This window comes from Hyperolius riggenbachi, chromosome 2 (genome assembly GCF_040937935.1).
Source record: "Hyperolius riggenbachi isolate aHypRig1 chromosome 2, aHypRig1.pri, whole genome shotgun sequence".
NCBI lineage: Eukaryota > Metazoa > Chordata > Amphibia > Anura > Hyperoliidae > Hyperolius > Hyperolius riggenbachi.
The window spans coordinates 564439279-564463421 of NC_090647.1; the positions used below are offsets into that span (position 1 = coordinate 564439279).

At 49.1% G+C, this 24143-nt stretch overlaps 2 protein-coding genes across 2 annotated transcripts in view; one reads left to right on the forward strand and one right to left on the reverse strand.

Moving 5' to 3' along the window:
• GTF2E1 (general transcription factor IIE subunit 1) overlaps window positions 1-2209 on the reverse strand; it is a 39817-nt gene extending 37608 nt beyond the window's left edge. The window contains exon 1 of the mRNA XM_068270959.1: window positions 1858-2209. The gene's annotated coding sequence lies outside the window, so the exon portion shown is untranslated. The remainder of the gene's footprint in view (window positions 1-1857) is intronic.
• RABL3 (RAB, member of RAS oncogene family like 3) lies at window positions 2206-16512 on the forward strand. The gene is made up of 8 exons (XM_068270960.1): window positions 2206-2310; window positions 3119-3210; window positions 3927-4056; window positions 4141-4255; window positions 4508-4658; window positions 6367-6438; window positions 12744-12782; window positions 14857-16512. Exons 1-8 carry the CDS (start codon window positions 2265-2267, stop codon window positions 14920-14922), a joined length of 711 nt encoding a protein of 236 aa, XP_068127061.1. The 5' UTR covers window positions 2206-2264; the 3' UTR covers window positions 14923-16512.
• The last annotated feature ends 7631 nt before the right edge of the window (window positions 16513-24143 follow it).

A 24143-nucleotide genomic window follows, 5' to 3' on the forward strand; every position in this document is an offset into this window, starting at 1 on the left:
AGCGTCATTCTGATCGCCTCCGGCGACCAGAATAAACAAGGAAGGCTGCAATGAGCAGCCTTCCTTGTTTTGCTTACATCGTCGCCATAGCGACGAGCGGAGTGACGTCATGGACGTCCTGACGTCAGCCGCCTCCGATCCAGCCCTTAGCGCTGGCTGGAACTTTTGTTCCGGCTGCGCAGGGCTCGGGCGGCTGGGGGGACCCTCTTTCGCCGCTGCTCGTGGCGGATCCCTGCAGAGCGGCGGCGATCAGGCAGCACACGCGGCTGGCAAAGTGCCGGCTGCGTGTGCTGCTTTTTATTTCATTAAAATCGGCCCAGCAGGGCCTGAGCGGCGACCTCCGGCGGTGATGGACTTGTATATTCGTCCATACCGCTGAGGAGGTTAACAATCTCTGGACAGCCTGGAGAGCCAGTAACCAATAAGGCTTCCAAGAAAAATTAAAGTCCGGGAGGGTTAAGGTGGCCATACATCAGGCGATTTGGTGGCGGACTGACCATCCAATTCAATTATTATAATGGAATCAGCTGAAAATCGGTGCCACCAAGTGCGTGCTCGAGCGAAGACATGACCAATGTCAGCCTGAAATGAATGGCATTAATCGGTCAGACATGCTGAAAGATGTTGGGCTGTCACAGTCAGTTGGGTGTGCAGTAGTAATAGCGAGCGATATTGGGAAGAGCGACAAATGCAACAAACCCCCTGACGTTGTTCCCGCAGTGTATAATTGTGAATGTACTGTGTGCATTTATACCTTCCCTGTCCTGCGGCGCCCGTCCATCTTTCAAATCTGCCACTCTTCCGTTAGTCCCATACACGCTGCCAGCGAATAGCATGCCGGCGCGTGTGACGTCACACAGGCGGCAAGTATGTGGTTAACGGTTGAGCGGCGGATTCGGAAGATGCACGGGCACCACGACACAGGACAGGTAATGTATAAATACACATATATGCACGGCGAGGCGGCAGTCTCAGACGATCCCAATAGATTTCAGCATTAAATGGATCGGGAATCGGCCTGCGGTGTATGGCCAGCCAACAGATCTCTCTAAGATCAGAGAGAGAGAGAGAGAGATCTGTCTCTTGGTCGACCTGCCCATACATGGCCTGATGTATGGACACCTTAACACTTGCAAAGTTGAAATTAGACATATTGGAGTTGGTGGGGACAGTTAGGGTTAGCCAGAGAGGCGGCCCAGCGAATGCTTGGCACGGGAGATGGGTGGTTGGTGACACACAAGTGGTAAGTGGGAGGCCCGGGCACAGGGTAGTTGGGGACAAGCAGGTGGAGAGTGGGGGCATTGGGAACAGTCATGGGGGAAGGTGGTTGGGCACAAAAGGACGGGGGGAAAGGGGGCATCAGGCACAGGCATGGGAGAAAATTGGTTGGGCATAGGGAAGGGGTGGCATTAGACGGTGAGGGGTGGCAGTAGGGACTGGCAAGGGGTGGTTGCATGCCGGTGTTCCAAATGACTTTGAACATGCTCAGTAGCATTTGTATGCTATTCTGTCGGGTATGCTAAAATGTTGGAACACCGGTTGGGGGAGGGGGCATTAGACGGTGAGGGGGTGGCAGTGGGGACTGGCGGGGGGGGGGGGGGGGGCATTAGACGGTGAGGGGGTGGCAGTGGGGACTGGCGGGGGGGGGGCATTAGACGGTGAGGGGGTGGCAGTGGGGACTGGTGAGGGGGGGAGATGTGGCAGTGAGGACTGGTGGGAGGGGGGGTCATTAGACAGTGAGGGACTGGCAAGGGGTCGTTGCATGCAGGGGAAGGGGTGTTTGGGGGTGAGCAACCCCCACATGGACTCTCTCCCTCCCCGGACAGACACCTGAGTAACCCCGCACCTCACACTCACCTCTTCAGCTTCTCCACACCGACCACACTGCCCCGCCCCCTCTCCCGGCGCTCAGCAGTGACGTCACCATTCCTCAGGGCGACATACTGGAAAAGGGCAAAGGTGCCAGTACCCGAGTCGGGGTGCCCCACAGACAAAGCCCCTCGTATTTGCCTGCCTCCCCCGCTCTTTGAATCAGGTGTCCGGAGGGGCGATGTCTCTGCGGCTCCCGCGGCTCGCTGCCATCACTAAACATGGCCGCCGCGGATCTCCACGCCTGTAACTCCCTGTACGTACGTCTGCACTTCCGCCCACAGCTTGGTCATTAGCGGGCCGGGGCTAGCTCGGGCTAATCGGAGCTCGGCGAGTCCTGGTTGTTATGGTGACAGGGAGGAGATCCGGGAGGGGGCGGGGCGTCCGGCTCTGACATGGCGGCCCTGGATAGGGTGAAGGTGCTGGTGCTGGGGGACTCAGGTGAGGACTAATACTGCACTGTGTGACCATTATTACGATATATACTACTATTCCCTGCAGGGACCACTATCATTACCATGATTACTACCAGTCCCTGCAGGGACTACCACCATTACTATGTATACTACTACTATTCCCTGCAGGAACCACCATGACTACCAGACAGTCCCTGCAGGGACCACCACCATTACTACTAATCCCAGCAGGGACCATTACTACCAGTCCCTGCAGGGACCACCATCATTACTACCAGTCCCTGCAGGGACCACCATCATTACTACCAGTCCCTGCAGGGACCACCATCATTACTACCAGTCCCTGCAGGGACCTCCACAATTACTACCAGTCCTTGCAGGGACCACCATTATCACTGGCCGGTATGCGGCCAGTCCCTGCAGGGACCACCACCATTACCACCAGTCCCTGCAGGGACCACCACCAGTCCCTGCAGGGACCAGCACCATTACCACCAGTCCCTGCAGGGACCAGCACCATTACCACCAGTCCCTGCAGGGACCAGCACCATTACCACCAGTCCCTGCAGGGACCAGCACCATTACCACCAGTCCCTGCAGGGACCAGCACCATTACCACCAGTCCCTGCAGGGACCAGCACCATTACTACCAGTCCCTGCAGGGACCTCCACCATTACTACCAGTCCCTGCAAGGAACCACCATCATTATCACTGGCCGGTATGTGACCAGTCCCTGCAGGGACCACCATCATTCTCACTGCCGGTATGTGACCAGTCCCTACAGGGACCACAATTTTTGCATCTACAGTAATCAGACTTTTTGTTCTTGCAGGGGTTGGTAAGTCCTCGCTTGTCCACTTGCTGTGCCAGAACCAGGTGCTGGGGAACCCCTCCTGGACTGTCGGCTGCTCCGTTGATGTGAGGGTGAGTCCCGGTCCTCAGGAATGGGCAGGGTAGACAGTGACAGCCATCCTCCAATCAGAAGAGGCGAAGTACCCTGAATAGTGCAGCTAGGCCGATGAGGTCATCAGAATATTCCAATCCAAACTGCACTCATGCTTTGTAAACGTTTTAAAGTGATCCTTATCAGAGAAGGGTCAGAAATGTGTCAGGAATTTTCAGGACTTGTCTTTATGAATGAGGTGTAATATATGGAGATGGGCCTGGTGGGGCTACCAGGATGGTGCTGGTTCCACAAGGTCATAGCCAGAGTATTTACTGTGTAACATCCAGATCCTCCCTGTACCCCAAGGAGGTGGATTGAGGCCTTGTCTACCGTGCCTCGCCTCTTCCTCCCTGTACCCCAAGGAGGTGGATTGAGGCCTTGTCTACCGTGCCTCGCCTCTTCCTCCCTGTACCCCAAGGAGGTGGATTGAGGCCTTGTCTACCCTGCCTCGCCTCTTCCTGTTCTTATAGACCAATGAGAGCCCGGCAGTTGGCAGGAACAATGCTCTCAATGGTTTATGGTTTGTGGTTTGCAGGGGAGGGAGGGGTGGTGCACTAATGTGTTCTGTGGCTTGTAAAGGGCAGGCTTCTCATTGTTTCTAACCAAGTTAAAGGCACCTTGCAGTATCTGTTATTGTACAGACAACCACGCTGCTAAAGGACCCCCCCCCCCCCTTTCTTTAATGTCCTTCCAGCTACATGAATACCGGGAGGGCACGCCAGAAGAGAAGACCTTTTATATTGAGCTCTGGGATGTCGGAGGGTCTGTCGGCAGTGCCAGCAGTGTGAAGAGCACCAGGGCCGTCTTCTACAATGGCGTCAACGGTGAGTTTGTGTCTCCTGTGGTCATGTGCTGCAGGAACTCTCTGGCCTTGCCGTTTCCTCAATGCTATGGCTTTCTGCCCTCAGGTATCGTGCTTGTCCATGACCTGACCAACAAGAAGTCATCCCAGAACCTGTATCGTTGGTCACTGGAAGCCCTCAACAGAGACCTGCAGCCAACAGGAGTGCTCGTCACCAATGGGTGAGTGTCCTTTCCCTACTGCTCACACCCCATCCCACAGCCTGACTGGGAGAGTTGTGAACTACAGCTGTGCCACACCTCCTCCCAGAAGGCTGTGCAGCATGGCCAAGCCAGAATCTTTAGGCTAGGAAGCCCATCAGTGGTCACATGACCAACTGTGTTACCATTTTAAATTAAGATATTCGGGGGCATATTTCTAGTCTTCCTGTATTACTTACCATCTCTAATATAGTCTTCCACTCTCACCCGCAGGGACTACGATCGGGAAAACTTTGCTGATAACCAGATCCCTCTGCTGGTTATCGGTACCAAACTAGACCAGATCCCAGAGGCCAAACGCAACGAGGTTCTCACCCGAACCGCCTTCCTGGCTGAGGACTTCAATGCCGAGGAGATCAATCTGGTAGGTGCTGCTGAATTCACCACTGCTGGTCTATGTTACTGCCAGGTGCCTCCCGTGGGGTCTGTGCTGCTGAATTCACCACTGCAGATCTGTGTTACTGCCAGGTGCTGCTGAATTCACCACTGCTGGTCTATGTTACTGCCAGGTGCTGCTGAATTCACCACTGCTGGTCTATGTTACTGCCAGGTGCCTCCCGCGGGGTCTGTGCTGCTGAATTCACCACTGCTGGTCTGTGTTACTGCAAGGTGCTGCTGAATTCACCACTGCTGGTCTATGTTACTGGCAGGTGCCTCCTGTGAGACAAGACAAATAACATTTATATCGCGCTTTTCTCCTGGCGGACTCAAAGCACCAGAGCTGCAGCCACTAGGGCACACTCTATAGGCAGTAGCAGTGTTAGAGAGACTTGCCTAAGGTCTCTTACTGAATAGGTGCTGGCTTACTGAACAGGCAGAGCCAAGATTCGAACCCTGGTCTCCTGTGTCAGAGCCCTTAACCATTACACCATCCAGCCACTGTGGGGTGTGTCCTGCTGAATTCACCACTGCTGGTCTATGTTACTGCCAGGTGCTGCTGAATTCACCACTGCTGGTCTGTGTTACTGGCAGGTGCCTCCCGCGGGGTGTGTGCTGCTGAATTGACTACTGCTGGTCTGTGTTACTGCCAGGTGCCTCCTACAGGGTGTGTGCTGCTGAATTCACCACTGCTGGTCTATATTACTGCCAGGTGCTGCTAAATTCACCACTGCTGGTCTGTGTTAATGCCAGGTGCCTCCTGCAGGGTGTGTTCTGCTGAATTCACCACTGCTGGTCTGTGTTACTGCCAGGTGCCTCCCGTGGGGTGTGTGCTGCTGAATTCACCACTGCTGGTCTGTGTTACTGCCAGGTGCCTCCCACGGGGTCTGTGCTGCTGAATTCACCACTGCTGGTCTATGTTACTGCCAGGTGCCTCCCGCGGGGTGTGTGCTGCTGAATTCACCACTGCTGGTCTGTGTTACTGCCAGGTGCCTCCCGTGGGGTGTGTGCTGCTGAATTCACCACTGCTGGTCTATGTTACTGCCAGGTGCCTCCCGTGGGGTGTGTGCTGCTGAATTCACCACTGCTGGTCTATGTTACTGCCAGGTGCCTCCTGCGGGGTGTGTGCTGCTGAATTCACCACTGCTGGTCTGTGTTACTGCCAGGTGCCTCCTGCGGGATGTGTGCTGCTGAATTCACCACTGCTGGTCTGTGTTACTGCCAGGTGCCTCCTGCGGGGTGTGTTCTGTTGAATTCACCACTGCTGGTCTGTGTTACTGCCAGGTGCCTCCTGCGGGATGTGTGCTGCTGAATTCACCACTGCTGGTCTATGTTACTGCCAGGTGCCTCCTGCGGGGTGTTTTCTGCTGAATTCACCACTGCTGGTCTGTGTTACTGCCAGGTGCCTCCTGCGGGGTGTGTTCTGCTGAATTCACCACTGCTGGTCTGTGTTACTGCCAGGTGCCTCCTGCGGGATACACAGGCTTCATTGTCAGCTGAGGCAATCGTTATTGGGCAACTTAAGTCAGGCATGTGTATGAGGCTTTACAACGAGCAGCTGATAATCGCCACAGCGCTGCGTTGTAGTCTCATTAGCCAGCCTGCTGTCGGTAACCTCACGCATCACCCGCAGACAGCTGAGAGTCATGTGATATCAGTGATCTCTGCCTCATACTCACCATCTCTCTGTGCAGGATTGCACGAGCACGCGCTGCCTGGCCGCCGGATCATCCAACGCCGTCAAACTCAGCCGCTTCTTCGATAAGGTAAGATGTCTGTCTGTGTGTGTGTGTGGGGGGGGATTTGTATTAATCATCTCTCGATAAAGAGAATCTGTCATTTTAAAAAAAAGTGCCCCTGTGGGGTACTTACCTTGGATCTTAATGATGCTTCCCCCATCCTCTGCAGTAGCCCTGATCCAGCGCTTGGACCAACAGACCGCTGCAGACGGCGAAATTTACCTTTTGGATCCAGCGCAGACGCAGTACCATCTTCCCCCGCGGGATCCGACAGAAATAGCCGAGCCCGATCTGGTCCACACGGCTAGCGCCTGCGCAGTAGAGCAGAGCCAGCCGGGCTCAGCTGTTTCTGCCAGAGCGCGAGGGAAGATAGTTCTGCGCCTGCGCGCAACTGCCGACAAGCTTGTCAGCTGATCTTTGGGGGGCTCCAGCGCTGGATCAGAGTTACTGCAGAGGATGGGGAAACCTCATTAGGATGCACAGGCTTCCTGCTCCTGAGGTAAGTATCCCCCAGAGGAACTTTTTTTTTTTATTTTTTATTACAGGTCCTCTTTGAATTCAGGCTAATATTTTTCTAATAGGCTAAAAGGAATCAAAAATCTTCCCTACTGAAATTCAGTACAATTTTGCCCTCCTTAAATCTGCTAGTTATCTCCATAATGTATGACTCCTGAACAGAAGCATTGATTATGATCTGGATTACATCACTGGGGGGAGGGGGGGTCGTGAAAGAGGCAGGACGGGGGAGGTACAGGTGTTTACAGCCATTTAAGCTGTGAGGATCAAAAACAACTAATGCTGGCCACTAATGATCCAATCTTTTTCATCCAATCTTACCAAATCTATGTAGTATAAGGGTAAATTGAGTGAATATACTGAATGGATACTTCAGGCAGTTACCTTATATTGCATAGAAATGGTAAGGTTGGATGAAAAAGATTGTATCGTTAATGACCACCTTAAAGATGCACATACACTGGCAGATGGCCCTCATATCGACCATCAGCTATATCCCTCTGTGATTGAATCTGATCAGGGAGGGATCTACGAGCTGCTTACACACTGTACACTGATTTTTTCTAATAGATTTCAGCATGAAGCCGCTGCTGTCTGTCCGGCTCTCAGCTCTCCCTCATCTAATGTGATCCCCCAGGGCTGGATTTACCATAAGGCACTGTAGGCAAGTGTCTACAGGCGCCCGATGATGGATAGGCGGCTCAGGGCCCTCAGTCGGTTGGTCTCAGTTATAGCTGAAAGAAAATTGATTTTCCAAGTAATGTCCATGTTTCCCTATGGCCTCTTTTACACTATACGCATTTTAACTGAAAGCTTTTTCTTAATGCACTGCTATGGAAAAAACGTATACTAACGCATACCAATGCATTAAGTGTAAAAGGATCCTTACTCCCCTACCCTAGTGTCTCCCTCCCTCCTTCCCTATGCAGAGTCCCTATCAGCACCTCTAGCTACTTCATACTGAGGGTACATGTGGCTACCTAATGCTAAGGAGCACCTGTAGCTACCCATGATGGGCAAGTAAGGGAGAAGTGACAGCTGGGACACTTGCGGTGCGGTTCGGCGGGGTTTGTTGGTTCATGGAGGGCGGAGTCTAGGGTGCCAGGACATCTGTGCCTATAGGCCTGTGCTCCCCACTGCTGTTGGCAGCAGAGCTTTCACCTGCCCATCAGCACACCTCCCCCAGTGTCTTCTCTCCCAGGGCGCCTGTGTCATGTGACAAACACTAGGTGTGTCCAGTGTGTGTGCCGCCAGGCCTCCAGTGCTTTGCCTCTAGCGTTTGTCACATGACACAGCGCCTCTGAAGAGAGGACAGAGGATAGAGCGCCGTGACATGGAGAGAAGATACTGGACACAGGGGGAGGCACGCCAGTGGACAGGTGATAGTTAGCTCTGCTGCCAACACTCTACGTCAGTAATCCCTGAATTAATTGCCACTACCGCTGCGCAGGGCTGTGGAGTCGGTACAAAAATCTTCCGACTCCAACTCTGACTCCTCAGTTTATGAAACCACGACTCCGGGTGCCCAAAATTGCCCCGACTCCTTGACTCCGACTTCTTAGTCTAATGCTTAACAGGGCTGTGGATTTTGTAAAAAAAATAATCCGACTTCCGACTCCTCAGTTTATGAAATCAACGACTCCAACTCCGACTCCGGGTGCCCAAAATTGCCCCGGATCCTCGACTCCGACTCCACAGCCCTGCCGCTGCGCTCACGACCCACCTCTGATCGAACAATATCTTCCATCAGTTGCAATCAAACAATTCTACTAATTTCAGCCGCAAATCGATGGGGTATCGAGGTGGCCATACATTGGTCGATAGGGCAGCAGATTCCATCATTAGATAGATGCCTCTCTGATGGCCGATTCCCATTCGACTTCAGCATAAAATATCTTGGGAGTCAGCCTTGTGACGCAGCCTATTCTGCCTGCCTGAGTACCCACCAAATGTAAATCACCAACCTTCCTGCCCCCCCCCCCCCCCCCCATGCCCTTGCATTGCACTCTCACCTGTCCAAATGCTCTGACTCTGTCTCCTCCGCTGTCTCCCCTGAGCACCAGTGTCCCACGGAGCACCATGGTGCGTATACCATGTGGCATGTAATGTGATGTCACACGCCTAGTAACACTTGCGGGAGACATTGGGGAAGATCATGAGTGGCCGCAGCTGGACAGGTGAGATTGCACGGGGTACTGGTAGGGTCAGTATATCTGGGGGGACACGATCCTAGATCATCGCTATATTGAATGTCTGACCGTCGGGCACCCGATCGACTACATCGGACCAAGATTTTTCAGCTTGCTCGATCGATAATTTAACCAATTTCGAATTGTCAATTATGCATGCTTGTCGCGTCACTGATTTTTATCTGATTTGATAAAACTGGCGAATTGAATGGTCAATCAGGCTGCTATATCACTAGGCTTGTGGCCAATTTAAAGAGAACCCGAGGTGGGTTTGAAGAATATTATCTGCATACAGAGGCTGGATCTGCCTATACAGCCCAGCCTCTGTTGCTATCCCAAACCCCCCTAAGGTCCCCCTGCACTCTGCAATCCCTCATAAATCACAGCCACACTGCTGACAAACAGCTTGTCAGAGCTGGCTGTGTTTATCTCTATAGTGTCAGTCTGCTGCTCTCCCCGCCTCCTGCAGAACTCCAGTCCCCGCCTGCATCCCTTCCCTCCCTGCTGATTGGAGGGAAGGGACGGGGGCAGGGACCGGAGCTATGCAGGAGGCGGGGGAGCAGCTGAGACTGACACTACAGATGTAAACACAGCCTCACAGCACGGCTGTGATTTATGAGGGATTGCAGAGTGCAGGGGGACCTTAGGGGGGTTTGGGATAGCAACAGAGGCTGGGCTGTATAGGCAGATCCAGCCTCTGTATGCAGACAACATTCTTTAAACACACCTCGGGTTCTCTTTAAGATACCGGCTGCGATAGATAAGATTGAATCCTCGGTCAGAGAACTGTCGTCACGGCAGTGAGACCTGATCTCTGCTCTCCAGCGTACGCCCAGAAATAACTCATCTCATATAATAAATTCAAATAATATTTCAGAAAAGACATTCTTTAATGGACTTGCAGGTGCCTTGTGTGAGACATGAGCCCAGCACAGTACATTATCCACATATCACCGTAGTCAGTAAAACGCACAGCGCTGTCATCTGGACAACCTCTTACGTGAGGTATGACTCTATAATATCCCGAAGTGTAATCAGCAGAAGACGGATGCTGCAATGATGGAGAGGATTTTGGAGGGTTCTCTTGGACGGAGGTCTTCGGAGAAGTGAGGCTGGCACATACGTCGAATTCTTATATATACTGGAGATGACTGCATATTCATGGGTAGCTGCACTTGTGGAGCAGAGTAGATTATGTTACAGTAAATCATATTCTGTACATTGCTGTTATACTGTCCCTGTGATTTCGCCACACATCCCTACGTTTATTTGCTGGCATTTTGTGTGCTTTATTTTCTCTGTTATTCAGGGTCTCAACACAAGAGGCCGATCCAATTCACTTTTTCTCCTAGGAGATAATTTTCATCTTCTGTTTAAAATACTTTTTCTGCAATTGAAAAAGAACCAAAAAGTAGGTGAAAAAGTCCTGACAGAATTGATCTTACTTGCTGCTGGCACCTGAGATGGTTCACTGGCCTTTATTTATACTCACCTGGGGCTTTGTCCATCCCCATAACCACCGTGGCCTCCCTCTCCATCCTCTTCAGCCCCTCCGTTCTGGTGCTAATCCGGTCAGTCGCCGCCAGTTGTGGGCTTCTGTACACCTGCCACGCTCTCGTACACGTCGCGCTCCCAGGCCATGGGAGCGCGATGAAGGGTGCACGCCGGGTCGCGCATGTGCACAAGTCCATGACTGCCCGGCAGAACGGAGGGGCCGAAGAGGACGGCGAGGTAGGCCCCGGTGCTCATGTGGCTGGAGGAGTATAAGCATAAATAGGAGCTAGTGAACCATCTCAGGTTCACTTTAAAGGACAACTGAACTGAGAGGGATATGGAGGCTGCCATATTTATTACCAGTTGCCTGGTTATCCTGCTGATCTATCTGGCTGCAGCAGTGACTAAATATCACCAGAAACAATCATGCGGCTAATCTTGGCAGGTCTCGGAAACACCTGATCTGCTGCATGCTTGTTTAGGATCTATAGTTAAATAAAACAAGTAACGAGAAAAAGTTCCCCTGGGGGTACTCACCTCGGGTGGGGGAAGCCTCTGGATCCTATCGACGCTTCCCCCGTCCTCCTGTGTCCCACGGTGGTCTCGCTGTGCCCCTCCGAACAGCGGGGATGTAAATATTTACCTTCCCGGCTCCAGTGCAGGCGCAGTATCGGCTCTCTGCTCTGAGATAGGTGGAGATAGCCGATCGCTGTCGGGCCGCTCTACTGCACAGCGCAAGTCTCCTGTACCTACACAGTAGAGCGGACCAGACAGAGATCGGCTATTTCTGCCTATCTCCATGCTGAGAGTCGCAACAGCGCCCCCGCTGGAGCCAGGAAAGGTAAATATAGCAAGCCTTGTCAGGCTTGTCGGGGGAGGATTGCGGGGCGCTTCGGGGGAGCCAGCGCTGGACTGCCTGCAGCTACAGGGGAGGGGGAAGCCTCATTGGGGCCCTGAGGCTTCCCCCTCCCGAGGTGAGTACCCCCCAGGGGAACTTTTTTTTGTTAGAGTCTCTTTAAAGGACTTACGAGCCCAAAACAGTAAATAAAATGTCTGTACTTGTATGAAGTTGGAAGACACGGAGGATGCCATCCGCGCCCTCCATGCAGCTCTGCCGGGTCCCCGCTGCTTATGCACCCCCCGGCCGGAGCCCGGGTCGGGCTCTCCTGCCTCCTCAAATATGGCCGCCGGAGGAGGCTGCGGCTGCGCAGTCCGCACCGATGGGAGGGAGGCCCTAGAGCTGCGCAGCCGCATTCGCGTCGGTGCGGACTGCGCAGCTGCGGCCTCCTCCGGCGGCCATATTTGAGGAGGCAGGAGAGCTGACCCGGGCTGTGGGGTCGGGGTCTGGCTGGGGGGAGCATAAGCAGCGGGGACCCGGCGGAGCTGCACGGAGGGCGTGGATGGCGTTCTCCGTGCCTTACAACTTCATACAGGTACAGACTTTTTTTTTTTTTTTTTACTGTTTTGGGCTCTTAAGTCCTTTAAGAAGTATTAGAGGCAGGGGATCAGCAGGGCTGCCAGGCAACTGGTATTGCGTAAAAAGAAATAAATATGGCAGCATCCATATCCCTCTCACTACAGTTGTCCTTTAAAAGGCAGTTTATTAATAAGATGTGAAAATATCGCCTGAGAGAAAAAGTGCATTGGATCGGGCTGGTGGTACACGTACCTCTGGGGGAATTTGCGTAGGGCCAATCTATTATACTAAGTTTTGAGATAAAAACTATGGTAAATCCTATATAAACCTGAAAAAGTATTAAGCATTTATATACAATTATAGAGTACAAATACTCTTAAGGAAAACATCAGGCAAATGAAAAATGTACTTACCTGGGGCTTTCTCCAGCCCCTGGAAGCTTATGTGTCCCACGCCGCAGCTGCGCTCTCAGCGGGTTACTGGGGGTCCCCTCCGTAGCAGCTGCCGACCCAGCAAGACCAGCAGCTACTGCCCATGCACGAGCGCGCGCCCGCACCGCTCGCGGTCATGCTCCCGTCTACAGGAGTGTTCTGTGCAGGCGGACAGGACACACCCCCATAGGCCGGACGTATTCTAATACTCAGTACCCAGACTGGCTGCTTGTCTGTTGGAAACTGTACTTGGCATCTCTTCTAACTGAATGTTTTCCTTCGCAGGTGATAGAGAAGCGGTATTACTCCAGAGACGCCAGCACGGTGAGTCTATATTGCTTGTAATGCTGTAAGACAAGGTGAGGTGTCTCCAGGGGACTTCTGATAAGACAGTTGCGCTCTGTACACACACTAGATCAATCTCAGCCAATAAGGACCGCCTCCAACAAGAGTGTAGTGTGTGTACAGCAGCCCTCCACCCACCTCGGCACGTCAGTCAGTGATCCTCCGAACGCTGGCCATTGCTCTGCCCACTCACCCCGCCCACTGTGTGACGCTCCATCGGCACTCCTACACCCTTCATAGCAACAGAATGCATCTCTAGCCTAAAGCCTTGCGGTGTGTCTGTACAGCCTTCTCCCCACATCGCTCCAAGGAGCGAGTCCCAACCCTTATAGGGTGACGGGTCCCCCTCATACATGATGCCTGGGTCATATTGGAGCAGAGTGGTGATTGAGGTCAGTAAAACATCTGATATGACCCAAGTGACAGTGGTAAATTCTAACCACTAATGGGAGATAATCATTAATTGATCCTGTCCAGGTATTGCTGGATCACTACTGATTTCTGGAGATGCTGGGTAAACCAGGCCTGTGTCTAATAAGGGGTATGTGTGGGGGCATCTCTATTCATTGCTGACAGTCTGAGAGGGTACCTGAAGTCACGTGACACTGTAGACATGTGACCATATAGACCTGAAGTCACGTGACACCAAACGTGGCCACATAGTATCAATCCTACTTACAACTTGTCGGTGTTTACTTTATAAGAGACAAGAGAGTTTTCTATAGTAAAAAAGAGACAATCCTTCCTAGGATTTTCAATTTGTCTGTGTCTATCTTGAAGCCAATCCTGACATAATTTCCTCTCTTACTCTGTCTGTGTATGAATTGCCCGCCCCCCTCCCAGTCTTCAGACACTCCCACCCAGCTCTGCAATAGAAAGTGCATTGTCTCAGCATGAGAAATATTGGCTAATCAGAGAGAAACAGAGGTGTGGGAGGGGAAAACAGGAGGGAGAGAGGCTTCAGCCAGTCAGGCTGCATTAGTTAAGTCTGAGGGGAACGTAAAGAAGAAAAAAAGAAAACCCAGCATGCCCTGCAACTTCCTTTGTGTGGCAGATGTACCAAATAAGAGCCAGGAAAACTGGGGAATGTAGAAGAAAAATAAGAGTGATTTTTAACTTTTGGATTGCCTGGTTAGCATCCTTATTACTTGTTTACCAGATAAAAATAAAGAATTGATTTTTTATTTTATGCCCGACAGTTACACTTTAAGATTCGCTCTGCAGATACAAGTTAAAAACAAAACATCCTCAAAGAAGCAGTTTTATGAATAGCAAACACCTGATATTTGCACAGTTACACGCTAAGATATTTTTCTATTTCATCTGTTAGGGAGCAAAGCCAGGAGCTTCTCAGCACCCCCTTGTATTATGCAGGCAGGAAAGACGTTCTGATCATCACTAGTCAGAATGTTGTGTTTTCCTGCACATGAATGGCCCTGCAGGGGGCAGTGCTGAGGATGTTCTTATCCCACCTGGCAGTGGAGCGCTCTGTCAGCTAATCAGGGACAGGTGGAGATCCTGCAATCCATGGATGAGTCTGCAAATCTTCCGCAGCCAAGTCCAATCCTGCCACCCGTCTGTGAGAGGGAGCAGAAGGCCTCCCACCCCTCACTGTGCCAGTTCCGGAGACCATGCCCAGCTCTCACCATTCATGGAGGGGCGCAGATGTCCATCCCGATGCCTTCATCGTCTGTCCTGACACGTGTTCATCCGATCTGCACACACTGTTATTATTATACATTTATATAGCTCTGACATATTCCACAGTGCTGTACAGAGATCACTGATCCATTCACATTAGTCTCTGCACCAGAGGAGCTTACACTCTAATGTCCTCACCACAGTCACACACTATTATTATTATTATTATTATTATAATACACATATAGCTCTGACATATACCACAGTGCTGTACAGAGATCACTGATCTATTCCCATTAGTCTCTGCACCAGAGGAGCTTACACTCTAATGTTCCCATCGTATGCTATTTTTTGTGCTGATATTGGAAACCTTTTGATATTATCTTGTGTGTGTTGTCCTTCCTGTTCTCAGATTTCGGGGTTCACAGATCGGAAGAGATTTGGCGGTGGATCGTTTAAGAGCGTGCATTATGACTGAGGTACAGCGTGGAGCAGCAGAAGAGATGAGAGTGGCTGTCCCCCAGTACTGAGACATCGGGGGGCTTCTCTGTACTCTCTGCGGTGTATGACGCCGGTCCTGCGGCTGCAGGCACTCTGTACAGACTCTACACATCCGGCACGTCTGCGCTGATCACAGGAAATCCCTGAATTATGGAAAAACCTTCAAGACAGAAAAAAATCCCAGGAAATGCAGCTAAATCCTAAGCGTGCTGCAGTGAGATCATGGTGGCGATGGGCTCTTTTTTTGAAGTAGTATAGATCCATTTAAAGTGACACTGAAGTGAAAAAAAAACGTATGATTTTATGAATTGTATGTCTAGTACGGATAATTATTAGAGCATTAGTAGTAAAGAAAACAGTCTTATATTTTTATTTTCAGTTATATAGTTTTTTTTATAACCTTGTATCATTCTCTAATATTTGCAGTTTACTAACTACACTCTGCATTTTAAACTATGAAACAGAGCAGCGCTAATGACCCTTTCACCTCCCCGCAGTAAAATCTTATCTGAAGTTGTTTTTTACTGTTTCTTTGATTTATAAGTGCTTCAGAAATTAGCACTGCGCTCTGACTAAATTAGTCAGAGAGCTCAAAGAAGATCTTTTGCATAAATAACAACTGAAGTTTCTTAACTCTTCCTGTACTGGAAACAATATGAGACTCCTATCTTTACTGTTAATGTTCTATTTCTTGGCTGTACTGCACATACAAATCATTATATCATAAGTTTATTTTCACTTCAGATTCCCTTTAATATTTTACTTCTTCTGTACAGTGGGAGTGGTGCTAATATACAGTCTGAAGCCCGACACCCTCACAAACCCTGTGCCTGCCCCTCCCCCCGTGATTGGGTGCTCTGACCAGAGAGTTCTGCAGAGATCTCCCCTGCAGCCAATCCGTCTTCCTGCCCGTTCTGCACTGTCGTGTGGAGGAAAAGACAACTGTAGTGAGAGGTATATAAAGGCTGCCATATTTACTTCCTTTTAAGCAATACTAGTTGCCTGGCTATCCTGTTGATCCTCTGCCTCTAACGCTTTTAGCCATAGCCCCTGAACAAGCATGCGGCAGAACAGGTGTTTCTGACATTATTGTCAGATCTGACAAGACTAGCTGCATGCTTGTGTCTGGTGTGATTCAGATACTACTGCAGCCAGATAGATCAGCAGGGCTGCCGGGCAACTGGTATTGCTTAAAATGAAATAAATATGGCAGCCTCCTTATCCCTCTCACTACGATTGTTCTATAACCTTCTTAGTGGTAATCCTGAGTCAGGCTCGGGACAAAAATCCACAGCTCAGAGTGGTTATCCCGTGCCTGAGGTAGTTATATGCAGGAGCTGCTGCAGAGCTATGTTTGTTTTTGTTTTTTTCTTGTTTTTGGGGTCTAAAAGCTTGTGAAAAATTGCACGGCTTTTCGACCCTAAATCTGGAAATAATCGTAACGCCAGGGAGGTTAATCTTTTTGATCATGTGTATTCCTTGTATCATAGAGAAACTCTGGACAAATGTAAAAATGGACATTATCTACCCATATATGTATAAAGCTTAATGAAGATATTGGACCTTTTTCTCGTCTGTTATCACTTGTATTTTCCACCAGGAGAGGCTGAAGATACAATATGGCTGAACTTCCTGTATAGGGATGACAACAGGAGGGAGTTACTGTTATATTGTCACTGGATGTCCAACAGGTCTACAGACTGACAAGTGACATCAGCCTTTCAGAGTCAGTGATGTCACACTGAAGCCCCTCTCACATTATCTGCCCAGCACCCCTGCTCAGCCTATCCCGGATTACTTCCTGACACGCCTCCTGGAGAGTGGTGCATTAGCATTGTGAGATGATGCAGGAAGTGCAATTAAATTTGCATACAAGCTAGAAGTATTTACATCTCCCTGACTATGGCCCAGTGCACACCAAAACCCTCTAGCAGATCCACAAAACGCCGTCACTGATGCATGTCGGGAACTTGGGCCACCCACTCTGCCGTCTCTATGAGAGTTCCTCTGAGCCGGTCAGGAGCCACTTATATTGGCTTCTGACCCTGTCTATCAATGTAAGCCAATGGGAGCGGCTTACATTGATAGACAGGGCCAGGAGCCAATGAAATTGGCCCAATAGGCTGCCTGTCAAGTTTCCTGTCAAGGCAGCCTAATGGTCCACTCAAAGTGTAGGGATAATGTCATTTTAAAGGACAACTGAAGAGAGAGGTATATGGAGGCTGCCATGTTTATTTCCTTTTAAGCAATACCAGTTGCCTGGCAGCCCTGCTGATCCTCTGCCTCTAATACTTTTAGCCATAGCCCCTGAACAAGCATGCAGCAGATCAGGTGTTTCAGACTTTAATGTCAGATCTGACAAGACTAGCTGCATGCTTGTTTCTGGTGTAATTCAGATACTACTGCAGAGAAATAGACCAGCAGGGCTGCCAGGCAACTGGTATTGATTAAAAGGAAATAAATATGGCAGCCTCCGTATACTTACTTACTTCAGTTCCCCTTTATAGTGACTGGACCCGCAGGGGCTCAGGGCAGGACAAGTGGAGCTCTCCTCATTGCCAATTAGCAGGCATAAGTTTGTAACACTCGCTATGCTACTCTGATAAGACACATTAACTCTGATAAGGTATGTAAGCTCTAGTAATGCATTTTAACTCTGATAAGGCACGCTATTTGTTATAGCGAATCAACCCCAGTGTATTTTCATTGCAGCGTGGTGACTTATGTAATATTACAAATGGGCTACATGCAGCATTTTTTGAGTGAATGAGCTTGGAGGAGTGATGCACATTCTGTCAAAATCACGCAAAAAAGCGATATGCAAAAACACAATCGCTAAGTGATTTACATTCTGAAATGTATCACTGGTGGTGACATTTAGTTCTGCCAGGTGATCTGTACGGAATGTTCCTTACTGAGAGTTCTGTGCACAGAGGGAGATACTGCTTGCTTGGCAGTTGGAATGAGCCATTATTTCCCACAATCCAACGAGGTTCACAGACAGGAAACTGTCAGGGCCATGGTCCTGACATCACACTGTGGGAGGGGTTTCACCACAATATCAGCCATACAGACCCCCCTGATGATCTGTTTGAAAAAAGGTGAAGATTTCTCGTGGGAAAGGGGGTACCAGCTACTGATTGGGAGGAAGTTCAGTTCTGGGTTACAGTATATCTTTGTCCTATATACAGCTCTGGCTCAGATACATCTGACCGGCAGAGAGGACTGTGTACAGATGACAGAGAGCGGAGCCTGCAGCTCTGGCCAGCAAGATGAGAGGACGCAGCGTCTGTAGAACATGGCTGAGGTAGGATCTTCTGGGAGACAGTGAAATTCAAGTTTGCTTTACAAAAGAGAAGGAAATATTCACAGTGACGTGAGGTTTGCCGATCCACAGCCACAGTCATACACATAGCTCCCAACTGTCCCTCTTTGGGAGCCCTGTCCTTCTGTCCCTCTTTCCCCCTCATTTGTCCCTCTTTCAGGACTGTGTCTCTCTTTCTATGTAAATATATATATTTCTCTAGTAAAATGTGTTTGATTGACTCTAAACTTTATTCCCATCCTTTAAATTGATATATTACTAATTTTAAAATGTTAATATGAAGGAAAGTGAACCAGGATAAAAGGAACAGTGTGGTTTAAATTATAAAACGACATATTTTTCTTATGAAAACTTAATGGTATGCGTGACTAGGGGGGTGTGACAGGGGCGTAATCAGGGGTGTGGCAGGGGCGTGGCTTAAGTGTCTCTCTTCCTCATTTCTAAAAGTTGGGAGGTATGCATACATCAGGTGTGTCACACTGAAGTTGTGTAGCTCAGGGATTTTTCGGGGCAAATATTGAACAAGGGTATGCAGGGCCGGTTCTATACTGACTCACCGAAGTACAGTGGGCGGCATTGCAGGAAGTGATGCGAGCGGTGGAAGGAATCCAGATCCAGGAAGTAGGTGAGTCATTTCGCTCCCTGCTGCCTGGCTGAACTAATTGAATTTTGAGCAAATCACTGAAGGGGGAGAGCGGATGGGGGAGCCTCAGGTGAGGAAGGGGGAGTTAGACCCTCCTCCCCACTACTGTGCCCGCTGCTCCGCCTTCCTGGCTGCTACCCCATCCAGCTCGGCGCCCCTTCACTCACCCACGGCCAGGTGAGTCCCGCCCCCCAACTTCCGCCACCTGAGGAACCTGCCCCACCCCGCTGGTGGCCCAAGGCTGAGGGTATGTGAAAAACACCCGCCAATCCTGTATTACTATGCCACAATTGCCATACAAGACTCATCCACTAAAGACTTCCGAAGGCGAATCCACTGTGAGCACAGTAAACGGTTAAGATTGGTTGGTGTGCACATACATGATACAATCTCAACTGTAGAATCGGCCCCCAATCATTTGCTTTGGTTGCTTGGTCAGTAATCCGGCCCTGCAAGCAAGTTGTGCAGCCGTCCATCCCCTGCTGCTCCTCCCCTCACCTGCTTGAAGCACATTCACCAGCGTCGCTCTTTCTGTTAATAATCTGCCAGAAATCAGTTTTATGATTGGGCTTGCAGGGATCGTCAATGACTTGTACAATCAAAGTCATCGTATCTGTCAGAAAATCACTCCTGTGGGGCCACCTCAGCTAGCACAAGTACCCGATTGGTCGGTAAGAGGTGAGATAATCTGTGCTACAATCAGACACATGAACGAGGCTGTTCAAATTGTGCTGAAGCTTCAGGCAGAGCTGCTGATATTTCATGTGTTTGTGTGATTGGGGAAGCGTCCTCCATGTGGGCGGCATATGTGGGGGAGACACAGATCTGTGCAATGCTTCTGTCACACATAAAGGGAACCCGGAGTGAGGGAACTCTCTTTAGGTTACTCCCCTATGTAGAGGGAAGGTTCTGGGTACCATAGAGCCTTATCCATCCATCCCCTTGCTCCAGTGCCGTTCCACGGTGAACTTATTTGACTTGCTTGGCCGAATAGATCTTCAGGAGTCCTCATGCAGGCTTCACAAGTGCTTCTGAAGATGAATGGATCCATACTGCACACGTGTGGGTCTGGGCTCGTGCATGTGCGTCTTCCCAGGGCTGGATTTACCATAAGGCACTGGAGGCACATGCCTACAGGCGCCTGAGAATGGAAAGACGGCTCACTCCCCTCTCCTAGTACCTCCTTCTCTATGCAGAGTCCTGATGAGAGTGTAAATGGGAGGTTACTCACCCTGCTCTCTGTATTCCACTGACCAGATCTCCCTTCAGTCAGGGGCACATCTAGCTACTTAATACTTGGGAGAAGCTGTAGCTGCTTAATACTGAGGGTACTTCTGGATACCTAATACTCAGTGGCGTAGCTAAGGAGCAGTGGGCCCCGATGCAAGTTTTACAATGGGGCCCCCCCAAGCACTCTATACGTAACAATTGATACGGCGCACCAAAACCTGCCAAGGGCAACTACAGTTTCAGAGGTGCAAGAAAAGGATGGGAAACAGTTTGTTAAGGATTACCACTATTCAAAGTATCTATAGAAGTGATTATTATGAGCACAGGACCAATAGAGAGCTAATACTGTAGGCGAGGGAGGGCCCTTCGGGGCCCCTCTGGCCCAAGGGCCCCGATGCGGTCGCTACCTCTGCAACCCCTATTGCTACGCCCCTGCTAATACTAAGGGGCACCTGTAGCTGCGTATGACGGGCAAGGGAAGTAAGGGAGAGGTGACAGCTGGGACACTTGCAGTGTGGTTCAGCGGAGGTTGTAGGTTCATGGAGGGCGGAGTCTAAGGTGCCAGGACATCCGTGCCTATAGGCTCCTGTGAGGTAAATCCGGGTCTGAGTCTTTAGAAGTACTCGGGGACACCAAAAATCGCATTACACAAAATTGCAAACCAGTACATTTGCGATTGTGTAAAAGAGCTCCAAGCGATCGTAACTTTGAACTTAGAACAATGTATGAATTAAATGGAGTAAAACTCCTACCAGCAGTAGGCTGGTCCACACTTGAGGAAAGAAGGCCGTGATTTATGGATCAGAGATCAGTAGAGGAACAAACATTCAAACAGATCCTGTGTTAAGTATAGGAACCATTTACATTTGCGGGCTTTACCAGATCTGTGTACCGAGTACCAAGTTACACGATTTTCCGGATAAGTGGATGCATTTCCAATAGAACCCTATGGTGGAAAAGCATCTTCTATGGTCCCCAACGGAGCACTGGAGTGGATCTTGCACTGTCTGGTCCGGCCTCAGTGGAGCAAAAGCCTGAAACATCTGATTTCAAGCTTAGATCTAACCAGACTTCTATTCCATCGACAGGATATAAAATCCAGGCTCCCTGGAGGAATATCGATCACAACGCATCTCCTTTCCTGCCGATAACCTGCTATCATCTCTGCAAAATGCCCCAGAGGACTTTATGCGAGGGAAACGGGGCAATTGCTGCAGCAGGCAATGAGCAGGCAGCCTACTGCATGGAGGTAGTAAAATCGCTCAGTGATTGGCCAATCATAGTTGAAAGTGTGTACCAGGCGTTAGAGTGATGTCAGAAACACATTTATCCAGAAGTTCAAAACTACAGAGCCAAAGACAACAGAGATGTCGCAAACATAGAATTTTCCGTTCGTGAACGCGAACTTCCGCAAATGTTCGCAAATAGGCAAATCTTGCGAACCACCACAGACTCCAATGGGCAGGCAAATTTTAAATACTATAGGGACTGTTTCTGGCCACAAAAGTGATGAAAAAGTTGTTTGAAGGGGTCTATATCAAAACATTAAACGATTCTGTGGTCTATTGGAATGCAGAATTTTGTTGGTCGGAATGTTGGATTTTATGATTGAATCTGAAGATAGAACGTGCCCTAATTGATTGTTTATGGTAACAATTGATAATTACCTTCCAATTACTTACAATCCTGCAAATCTGATCCAATAATGGCATCTGAGGAAGATATTGGCCTCGATTCATAAACAGCAGTGCGATAAGAAAAATGTTGTCGGGAAAATACCGCACTCTGTATTCTCCCGGTGACCGGTCTGTGTGCTAATTCATAAAGATTTCCCTAGCTGCCCTTGGAGGCCGGTAAATTACCGCAGCCCATTGAGCGGTAGAGTAGAGCAGTGTCCCGATTCTCTCTTTTGCCCTGCAGAAATGACTCCACAAATGACTCAGACAGATGAGTCACACAGTCTTTCCCTGCCTGCTCAAATGATTCACACAGAGGGCTCTCTGGCTCTCTCCACTGATGACTCAAACAGACTTCGGCTCTCTGCACTTTTGCATTCATCAGAGCTGTCAGAGCTGTCGGTAACTTGTTAACGCCTCACTAGAGGTGTCGGTAACTTGTTAACGCCTCACCAGAGGTGTCGGTAACTACCGCCAGGCTTACCACTTGTTGCAGGCTTTATGAATTGACATTTGCTGACAATTTACTGACATGTGTTGTCGGTAACTACAGCCAAGTCGGTAATTTATCTCCCTGGTCGGTAATGTCATGTTTTCATGCGGTAACAGCCTTTATGAATTGACATTTTGCTAAGTGGTCAGTAAAGTCTGCTGTTTTCAGCATTACCGCATGAGGTAATGCTCTATGAATCGAGGCCATTGTACCATTAATGGGCACCTTATAAGTTGTGATGTTAGGGATAAATTTAGTAAGCGGGATACGGGTTTGAAGAAGATATTATTGGGCCCGATCCAATTCACGGTTTCTCCTGAGTTTTCTCCTAGGAAATCATATTTTATCTTATGTTTAAAGAGGAACTTCAGCCTAAACAAACATACTGTCATTAAGTTACATTAGTTATGTTAATTAAAATAGATAGGTAATATAATCTCTTACCCACCCTATTTTAAAAGAAAAGGCAAATGTTTGTGATTTCATGATGGCAGCCATCTTTTTGGTTGAAAGGAGGTGACAGGGAGCATGAGACACAGTTCCAACTGTCCTGTGTGCTGATCACCCCTCCCAGTTGCTAGGCAACATGAATAACCACACAGGAAATCCCATCATGCTTTGCACAGCATCAGGGAAAAAAGCCCGGGCAGTTTTCTTTGATGGGTGGAGCTTAGCTAAAAATTCAGCTAAAATGATGCTTTGGTAAGAAAAAACAAAGTTCTGATGCTGTGAAACACCGAGCCTTTTCAGTGCTGCTGAGTAAATTTTTAGTCCGGAGGTTCACTTTAAATAACTTTTCTGCAGTCTGCAATTGAAGAAGTACTAAAAAGTAGGTGAGAAAGAACAATCAAGATTATTCTGAATATTTTCTGGCTCGCTGGTGGCTTATAGTGGATCTGAACTCTTGTACAGGACAGAAGGAAAGCAGAGAAATGCACCCTATTTGTATTTAGAGAGTTTAGCCTGCCTGATCCCCCCCTCATCTGTGTCTAATCACACGTAGTCATTTAATCTCTCAGTTGCGTCAGCTGGCTGCCTCAGCAAACCAACCAATTTATAAACACAGGATGTTAACCCTTGGCCCACATGCAATAATTCACTTCTAGGCGAATATTTTATCTTTTTCTTTAAAATAACTTTTCATCACATTTTAATTGAAAAAGTACAATAAAGTACCGGTATGTGGAAAAGTACTAACAACATTATTTTGAGTAATTTCTTTTCTTGCTGATGGTTTAAAAGGCATTTTATGACAAGTTGTGAAATATCACCTAGGAGAAAACTCATGAGAAAAATTGAATTGCATACGGGGCAATGTCTGCTTCCATGAAAGCAGGAAGTAGACACTCTGCAGATATATTTTAGCCGTTGTATCAGCTATAAGAAAGAAATGTTTTTCTTTAAAGGGGCACTATGGCAAAAAAAAGTGTAAAATATAAAATATGTGCCAACATAAACAAATAAGAAGTACACTTTTTCCAGAGTAAAATGAGCCATAAATGACTTTTCTCCTATGTTGCTGTCACTTACAGTAGGTAGTAGGAATCTGACAGAAGTGACAGGTTTTGGACTAGTCCATCTCTTCATGGGGGATTCATAGGGATTTATTTATTTTCAAAAGCACGTAGGCCTGGTGCACACCAAAAACCGCTAGCAGATCCGCAAAATGCTAGCAGATTTTGAAACGCTTTTTCTTTTTCTGTAGCGTTTCACCTAGCATTTTGCGGTTTTGTGACGCGTTTTTGGTGTAGTAGATTTCATGTATTGTTACACTAAAGCTGTTACTGAACAGCTACTGTAACAAAAAACGCCTGGCAAACCGCTCTGAAGT

Bases quoted from the DNA above. Each gene is read 5' to 3' on its own strand.
- RABL3 (XM_068270960.1), top strand. From the start codon at position 2,265: ATGGCGGCCCTGGATAGGGTGAAGGTGCTGGTGCTGGGGGACTCAG. The intron at 4,057-4,140 runs GTGAGTTTGTGT...TTCTGCCCTCAG, and splicing joins CTTCTACAATGGCGTCAACG to GTATCGTGCTTGTCCATGAC. The intron at 4,659-6,366 runs GTAGGTGCTGCT...CTCTCTGTGCAG, and splicing joins ATGCCGAGGAGATCAATCTG to GATTGCACGAGCACGCGCTG.